The sequence below is a fragment of the Helianthus annuus genome, chromosome 4 (assembly GCF_002127325.2).
Source record: "Helianthus annuus cultivar XRQ/B chromosome 4, HanXRQr2.0-SUNRISE, whole genome shotgun sequence".
NCBI classification, from domain to species: domain Eukaryota; kingdom Viridiplantae; phylum Streptophyta; class Magnoliopsida; order Asterales; family Asteraceae; genus Helianthus; species Helianthus annuus.
Genome location: NC_035436.2, coordinates 124,601,126 through 124,610,849, shown reverse-complemented (window position 1 = coordinate 124,610,849; position 9,724 = coordinate 124,601,126). Strand labels below are relative to the sequence as shown.

General features: G+C 39.2%; 1 protein-coding gene across 1 annotated transcript; it reads left to right on the top strand.

The window, feature by feature from the left end:
* The first annotated feature begins 4,983 nt into the window (after positions 1 to 4,983).
* LOC110900789 (dnaJ homolog subfamily B member 14) lies at positions 4,984 to 5,550 on the top strand. Its single transcript, XM_022147654.2, has one exon. The coding sequence runs from the start codon at positions 4,984 to 4,986 to the stop codon at positions 5,548 to 5,550; it is 567 nt and encodes a 188-aa protein (XP_022003346.1).
* The last annotated feature ends 4,174 nt before the right edge of the window (positions 5,551 to 9,724 follow it).

Genomic DNA, 9,724 nt, shown 5'->3' with positions numbered 1-9,724 from the left:
GAATTTTGTACTTAGTGTTCGTTTTAGGCACATCCTATCACTGTAACTTATTCCTAGAAACGTAGTTCTACAACCCTTGTATCTCTACACTCTCTACTAGTGTAGTAAAATATTTCTGGCTGATACAGGCCTTAGAGGCAGTATCTGCCTGGTGCTAGTTATGACAGCACGTTCAATAGGTTATTCGTTCACTGTGCTACTGTGCTTTTGGTGCATCAAGGTTGTCACTAAGGTGCTGTAAGCAAAACATGGAGTGACAGCAAGTAAAGTATGATGTAAATAAGTACATGTATCAGCATTCAAGTAGTAGTTTATCCATAACTTCAAGCAAGCACAGTAACTAAGCAATAATCAATCATTAATTAAGTCGTACGGAAACCTGTTTTGTATCTGAAGTTACCGATCGTGGTGTCAGCTCAAGCTCCAACATTCTACGGCTCATATCCTTAAACTGTAGCTGATGTTACAGGAGCAACTTATCCTGTGTGTGTTCTTCATATTGCGAGAAATGGTAAGGGTTTATAGTTAGCATAGTACGTTTATAGGGACCACCGAATCGGCTTATCAAGCGTTGTAGGGGTGAATGTAGCAAGCGGTGCGGCCTGGAGCATCTCTACGAGGGGCGGGTATATCCTGACAGGAAGTGTTAGGTATGATGGCGCAACGTGTCACGGCCCCCGACCCGGTTTTACCCGCTTCAGGAGCCGCTAGACAGAAATCCTGCGGTACTTTATTTATTGTGAGTTCAGCAGCGGAAAATTTATTCACAGGATCGGCTAAGTTGAAACTTTTCCCGATTTATTTTTATTTCACAATTCGGGATAAAACCCCGATAATTTACAATAACAAAATTTTATTAATAAAACATAATTCTTTATTTTATATTGAGCCACTATCTTAAGCTTGAAATGCTTCCCCTGCATTTTTCCTGAATTACAGCAGATCACCTGAAACATGTTTGGAAAAGATTTTGTCAGCGGGGAAATACTGAGTGAATTATTCTAATTACGGAAAATGACACATTTATTATAATTTACAGTGGTAAGATCTTTTACAATGTTTCTGATATCAACCAATCTACCCACAGTACTTTACCACTCGACCCATTGGCCCATACGTCCAATGGTGTCTGTGATTATGGTCATATCACCCAATGGCTGCCCCAATGGTGACGATTATCAAGTAATGTGCACAATACCCCACATACCGGCTGTAACTTGGTGATTACATAAACTTAATCACTGTAAGTTATAATTCTGAAAATAATTTGGAGTATTGTAAAACAGTTAACAACTCACAAACGGTGAGAAAAGTTTATAAAAGAAGAATAACTCACATTGCAGATTTATTACGGATAGAATAGGATTTTAGCCCTGTTAACCTAATTTTAACAATAATGCACACAAAACAGGGTTAGTGATCAATACAGCAGTTACGATAACTTACGAGATCAAATTCTCACAATGAATGACAAAGTGCAATACTTCAACTCGTTTATCAAAATGACAAACGACAAAGTATAATACTTCAACTCATTTATCGAATTATCGACAAACGACAAAGTATAATGCTTCAACTCATTTATCGAATTATCGACAAACGACAAAGCATAACCCAAAATGGGCGGCACTTAGACATTCTTTGGATATATTGATCTCGGAGAATGAATCGTAATAGCAATTGAGTTATTACCCTGATTGCGGCAGCGATTCGAGATCTGTGTGTGTTTGTGTAGTATATAGCTGATAACTCAGCGTGTATTTTGACGTTTTACGTCGTTTCAACTTTCAAATTCAAGTCCCAGACACCCCTATTTAAATACGAAATTTGACCCCCGTCGCGTAGCGCGAGGGGTACCCCCATGGGCGTCGCGCTATGCGAGGGGTCACCCTACTTCATAGGGTAGCCCTTCGTGCATGTAGGCTGGATGAGTCGACAGTTTCTTAAAATTCGATTTTGACAGATAGTTATTAAGATAATCGTTGGCTAGGGTTTATCCCCCCCTGAGTTTTAGGGGCCCTAACCCTGATTCTGATTGTTCTGGAAATTTTAGGGTTAGTGCAGAATTACTTGGGTTTCTTAATTAGGGTTTCCTTAATAGCTAATTACCATCCTAATTATGGATTTTAGTGACAGTTGTTACATTCTCCCCACCTTAAGAAAAATCTCGTCCTCGAGATTTATTGGAATAAATGAGGATATGTGCGCTTCATTTCGGATTCCAGCTCCCAAGTGTATTCTGGTCCTCTTTTTGAATTCCATTTGACTTTGACCAACACCAGTCGTTTGTGTTTGAGAAACTTGACTTTTCTATCTTCGATCTGTAGTGGTTTCTCTATAAACTTTAATTTTTCGTTCACCTCTACATCTTGAAGAGGTACTACCAGGGATTCGTCTGATAAACATTTCTTGAGATTGGATACATGAAATACATCATGTACTCCAGCTAGTTCTTCTGGTAGTTGTAAGCGATAAGAAACTGGTCCGATTCGTTGAATCACTGGAAATGGTCCAACATATCGGGGACTCAGTTTCCCTTTCTTACCGAATCTTACAACACTTTCCAAGGAGATACTTTTAGTAGTACTTTGTCTCCTATTTGGAATTCAAGTGGTTTGCGACGATTGTCGGCATAGCTCTTCTGGCGATCTCTGGCTGTTTTCAATCTTTCCTTGATTCGGGTTATCTTGTCTGTGGTTTCTTGCATGATTTCTGGACCTGATAATTGACTCTCCTATTTCTGCCCAACATATGGGTGTTCTGCACTTGCGTCCATATAGTGCCTCGAATGGAGCGGCTTCTATACTTGAATGATAACTATTATTATAGGAGAATTCAATTAATGGTAAATGGTTATCCCAATTACCTCCAAAGTCAATTACACATGCTCGGAGCATGTCTTCCAGAGTTTGGATTGTCCTTTCACTTTGTCTGTCGGTCTGTGGATGATATGCAGTACTCAGGTTGAGTCGGGTTCCCATTGATTCTTGGAAACTTGTCCAAAATCGGGAAGTGAAACGACTTTCTCTATCTGATACAATGGAGAGCGGGACTCCATGTAAGGATACTATTTCATCCACATACAGCTTGGCTAATCTTTCCATGCTAAAGGTTTCTTTTATTGGTAGAAAATGAGCTGATTTGGTTAATCGATCCACGATTACCCAAATCGTATCATTACCTTTTCTGGTTCTGGGTAACTTAGTAACAAAGTCCATTGTTAGAAGTTCCCATTTCCATACAGGCATTTCTAACTGTTGTAGTAAACCTGGGGGTTTCTGGTGTTCGGCTTTAACTTGTGAACAGGTTAAACACTTAGATACGTATTCAGCTATATCCTTTTTCATTCCTATCCACCAGAAATTCTTTCTTAAATCTTGGTACATTTTGTTGTTTCCTGGGTGTACAGTATACCTAGATTTATGAGCTTCTTCTAAAATTTTCGATCTTAAATTTCCTTGTTTAGGTACCCAAATTCTGCTTTTGTGAAATTTCCAAATTCCATCATTTCCTTGTTCCAATTCTTTTAGGTAACCTTTCATTCCTTCGGCCTCGTCCTTGATTGCCGTTTTCTGAATTTCCTTCACTTGTTCCCTTAAATCTACTTGTAGATTTATTCTAAGAGCACGGACTCGCTTTTGCTTTTCATGGAACTTACGACTTACGGCATCTGCTACTACGTTGGCCTTTCCTTCGTGATATTGAATATCACAGTCATAATCACTCAGGACTTCCATCCATCTTCTTTGTCTCATGTTTAACTCTTTTTGCCCGAATATATACCTTAAACTCTTATGATCCGTATAAACAGTAAACTTACTTCCATACAGATAATGTCTCCAAATCTTAAGGGCAAAAACTATGGCTCCTAGTTCTAAATCATGAGTCGTATAGTTTTCTTCGTGCTTTTTCAATTGTCTGGAGGCATACGTAATTACCTTCTTGCGTTGCATCAACACGCATCCATATCCAAATTTTGAAGCATCACAATATATTTCAAAATCTTCTGTTCCTTCTGGTAAGGCTAAGATTAGCGCATTGGTTAATTTCTGCTTTAAGATTCTAAAAGCTTCTTCTTGTTTTGGTCCCCATTCAAACTTAGTGGCTTTACAGGTCAGCTTAGTTAATGGTACGGCTATCTTGGAAAAATCCTTAATAAACCGTCTATAATAACCGGCTAAACCTATAAAACTTCTAATTTCCATTGCAGTTTGTGGAACCTTCCAATTGGTAATTGCTTCGATCTTAGCAGGATCTACGTGAATACCTTCATGATTCACCATATGGCCTAAGAATTGCACTTCTTGTAACCAAAATTCACACTTTGAGAATTTAGCGTACAATTTTTCTTTTCTTAACAAAGTTAAGAGTGCATGCAAGTGCTGACAATGCTCGACTTGACTTTTGGAATAAATGAGTATATCGTCAATAAATACGATCACAAATTTATCCAAATATGGTTTACAGATTCGGTTCATCATGTCCATGAATGCAGCTGGGGCATTGGTTAATCCGAAGGGCATGACTGTAAACTCATAATGACCATACCTAGTTCTGAAAGCAGTTTTAGGTATGTCTTCCTCTTGTACCTTCTGTTAGTGCAGTGATGTCTATCGCCTGCGTCAATCAGAACTGTAGCTGAAATAGAAGTAAAATAAACCTTATGGTTTTTGTTTCATCTCCTATACATACAACAATTAAAATTCACATCACATATGAATAATAATCATTTGTGTTTCTTCATATGCATTCATCTAGGTTTTTCACAAACAATTTCAACCTAAAATCACCATAAATCATCATCATCATTGAATACTAATAATCGCACAACAAAACCGGCTATACGTATTGATTTCAGTGGCGCCTCTTCGGTTAGATTGTTCGAGTAATTTAGAGATTGGGGCTTCTTCGATCAGAGGCAGGCGTGTTACTTTGCATGCAAGAGCATTTAACTAGTGGAGTTGGATATGAAACATTGTTGATATGGAATGCAATAAAGACGAAGCTCTACGGGCCAAAGAGATATCCGAGGCAAAGCTGGTAGAAAAAGATTTCGTGGGAGCGAAAAAGTTCGCACAAAAAGCCGATAAGCTATTTCACGGGCTTGAAGGTGTGTCACATCTATTAGTAATCCTCGATGTTTACATTTCCTCAGAGAAGAAGATCAACGGAGAACCAGATTGGTATGGTGTTCTTGGTGTGGGACCCACAAGTGACGATGAAACTATCAGGAAGAATTATAAGAAACTCGCACTCTATCTTCATCCTGACAAGAACAAATCAGTCGGAGCTGAAGGTGCGTTTAAGCTCGTGTCTCAGGCGTGGACTTTACTCTCTGATAAAGTTCAAAAAAAAGTCTATGACCAAAGCAGAAGCCCGTTAAGCCCGTTTACGAACCGGTTAGTGTCACTCAGAAGACGTCAGCCTCTACTACTAAGCCCGTTTACAAACCGGTTAGTGTCACTCAGAAGACGTCAGCCTCTACTACTAAGCCCGTTCAAACGATTCCTAGGCCGCCAAACACGGCTACATTTTGGACTTCGTGTCTAAGATGCTCCATGCGGTTCGAATATTCGAGAGTTTACTTAAACCAGAAGATTGTTTGTCCTAGCTGTCATGGTCCGTTTTGGGCTATAGAGTCGCCGGCCCCACCCATGAACCATCATTCAACAACGATGTATCCTCAAAGGCAAAATCCCAAAACGAATCATAATGTGAACAGTCAGCAGGGCCCGTCGTTAAACACGTCTAGTGTCAGTAATGTGAATGTCCAAAAGGGCCCGTCGTTGAACACGTCAGCTGTGAACAGATTTAAAAACCGACATCAGGCGAAAGTAGCTGCAAATGATGGAATTTTGAAACGGAAACGTGTAGCCGAACAGTCTGCTACGGTAAATGTCGGAAATGCAAATGCGAAAGTCAATTCAGGAGGTCAAAAGGTCAATATTGATAATAGCAGAAGGGAATTATCACTGGCGGAAACGCGTATCATGTTGATGACAAAAGCTCGGAAAGAAATTCTTAAGAAAATGAACGAATGGGATTCAGAAAGTGCGTCAAAGAAAGAAAGCAGTGGTAAAAAGTACGGTGAAGAAATCATTGTAAACGGTACAAACAAGGTTAAAGAAGTAAAAACGCCATTAATCGATACTCCTCAGCAAAATGGAGTTGCAGAACGCAAGAACCGGACGCTAATCGAGACAGCCAGAACAATGCTTGCAGATTCCAAGTTACCAATCAATTTCTGGGCTGAAGCTGTTTCTGCTGCATGCTATACTCTCAACAGAGTTCTTACTGTGAAGAAGTTCAACAAGACGTGTTTTGAACTAATCAATAAACGCAAGCCAAATCTGAAGTATCTAGAGCCGTTTGGGTCACCATGCACGGTTATAGAGCCTAATGGGAAGTTTGGTACAAAGAGCTTTGAAGGAATCTTTGTTGGTTATTCAGGTCCTACACGGAGAGTCTTTGTTCCAAATGAAAAGCGTATTATTGAAGCAGCAAATGTTGAATGTCAGGGTTATACTATGCCACCTCAAAATCCTGGTGATTCATGGCGTTATAACTATGATAGACTTTGGGAATCGTTTGACATGAGCAAAGAATCTGAAGAGGAAGAAGATTTCTTTGATAAGCTGGATGTTTTTCGAGAATATGAATCATCGCTCAGATTTCCAGCAGAATACACGAGAAGATCTAGTGAAACATCAAATGACAATGAAGCAGGTCCTAGCAATTCTGGTGATCATGAGGATGAAGTTGCTCCTGGTAATCAGTCAGTGGTAAATGATAATCAAGAAGCTGAAAATATGCCAATGTTTGATGATAGTGATTCAGATCTTGAGGGGGAACAAATCCAGGTATTAAGTCAAACAAACCAAGTTAGTGAGCAGGATGCTGAACAGAATGTTACAAATCTAGAAGGAAATGTAGAAGTTCCAGACGAAGTGATGCCTCGAACTCTTTCATATCATCCAGAGGAACAGATTATAGGAGATTTGCAATCAGGAGTTCGCACCAGACGTCAAATTGATCAGGGCCTTTCAAGTTTTTATTCTTCAGTAAAGTCTTTACAAGATGAATTCTCACTGTGTTGTTTTATTTCGCAGATATAACCTCGCACATACAAAGAGGCACTTACTGAGGATTCCTGGGTCAACGCGATGCAGGAAGAATTGAATCAATTTGAAAAGTTGAAAGTTTGGAAGCTGGTGGATCTACCTGAAGGTCATCGGAAAATAAATACCAAATGGGTGTTTAAGTGTAAGAGGGACGACAGAGGAGTAGTAGTCAGAAACAAAGCTCGGCTCGTCGTTCAAGGTTTCAGTCAACAGGAGGGAATTGATTTTACAGAGGTATACGCTCCTGTAGCAAGACTCGAAGCCATCAGGATCTTTCTAGCATTTGCATCATGGAAGAATTTCAAAGTATATCAGCTTGATGTAAAGTCGGCTTTTCTATATGGCAAAGTGAAAGAGGAAGTATATGTGGGACAACCGCCGGGGTTTGTCGATCCACATCACCCAAACAAAGTGTATCTTTTGGATAAAGCTTTATATGGCTTGCACCAGGCCCCGAGAGCCTGGTATGAGACTTTGTCTCAGCACTTGCTAGCCAATGACTTCATCCGGGGAACAATTGATGCTACTCTTTTCACAAAGATTGTTGATGGTCACTTGCTGATAGTTCAGATTTATGTGGATGACATAATTTTCGGGTCAACAAACGAAAACTTGTGTACAGATTTTGAGAAAGTGATGAAGCAGAAATTCGAAATGTCGTCAATGGGGGAAATGAAATTCTTTTTAGGATTACAAGTTGATCAGCTTCCTGAAGGAATTTTCATACATCAGACGAAGTACGTCCATGATATTCTAGAGAAATTCGGAATGTCAGACTCTTCATCTGCTGCAACCCCACTAGCAACAAATCATGGGATTCACCCAGATCTCACCGGAGACAGGGCAGACGAACGACTATATCGATCCATGATTGGTTCCTTGATGTATCTAACTGCTTCTCGGCCCGACATTATGTACCCAACATGCCTCGCAGCAAGATTTCAATCTAACCCTAGAGCATCGCACTTAATCATTGTGAAAAGGATACTACGCTACCTGAAAGGAACTCCATCATTGGGGTTATGGTATCCTAGAAAAGGCGATTTCACACTCGAGGGGTATTCCGACTCGGATTTCGGATGCTGCAAACAAAATGCGAAATCAACAACTGCAGGATGCCAGTTCTTTGGACCTCGCTTGGTCACCTGGCAGTGTAAGAAACAAACATCTGTTGCGCTATCCACATGTGAAGCAGAATACGTATCTGCAAGCAGCTGCTGTTCTCAAATCCTGTGGATACAGCAACAAATGCGCGATTATGGTTTGCAGTTTCTTAACACTCCTATTTTTGTTGATAACGAGGCTGCAATTAACATAACTAAAAATCCGGTACATCACGCTAAAACAAAACACATAGAAATTCGTCATCACTTTATTCGCGACTGCTTTGAGAAAAAATTGATACGAATTGAGAAAATCCACACTAATGAGCAAAAAGCTGATCTGCATACCAAAGCTTTTGACAGAAATCGTTTTAAATATCTTTTAAAACTAAATGGTATGATGCTCTTTTCAGTGGTTGATGGAATTGTTAGCGTTGATACAGAAACCACTGTGGATGATGATGATAAACTATCTGCAATGGTTTGTCGTCTTTTTACATGTTTTGGTCTTTAGGGGGAGATAGAAATATTTGTAAATATTGTAAATATATTTTTTTTAAGAAAAGACAAAAACAGTAAAAATTCAAAAAGCCAAAAACATGATAAAATTTTCAAAATTCCAAAAACATTGAAAAAGCAAAAATGAGTTTTGTTGGTAAAAGAGGAAATGATAGTACATCAGTGGACTATCACAGCATGCTAAAGAAATGTAATGTCAAATGTGATAAACGGTCTCACTAATGATGTGACGATAGGTTTTCGTACATTTAGTAGATTTATTCGGGATATAAACATAAAATTTCAAACTTGCGAAATTTGTGGGGAACACTACTTGGATATATAGGTAACCCCTGAAATCTCGTTTGAAAGGTCTCGTATTCTGATATACTAGGTGTTAATACTCTATGATGTCTGGGGTATTATTCCGGGACTTCTGCTGAACGGTAGTTCTGACCTAGTCCCTGGATAATGCTTTGCAGTAAATGCTTGAAACATAGCATTCTAGCCCTCAGTGATTAGACAATAAAATTGATAATCATCTGTTGTAGCTAAAAAGATCCTCTAAAGGGGACACACTGCTAAGTCGAAGCTGATATCTCTCTGCTGAACGGAAGTTCTGACCTGAGATCCCTCAGTTCTCGCATTTAACCCCTAAATTATGTACAGACATCATTGTAGTATTCTTGCCTGTAAGACTGAATATTGAGATTCTGGATACGGGAGTATATTCAAGAGGTGGGACACATGAATTGAGCTAAGTTCCTAAAACATCTAAATCGTATCCTGAATAGATTGAAAAGTGTGTGAAAATTTAAGAGGACAACTATATCGTCAATCGAGGTGAATCGTTTAGAACTTAAAATGATTAAAGCTTAACGGTGCTAGTGATTTGTCTCATGAACTGATATGATCCTCTTACACAAACTCACAAAAATATTATCTGTATATATTTGTTTACTGCATTTCATTCAAAAACAAAAATCCAAAAATATTTTCAGA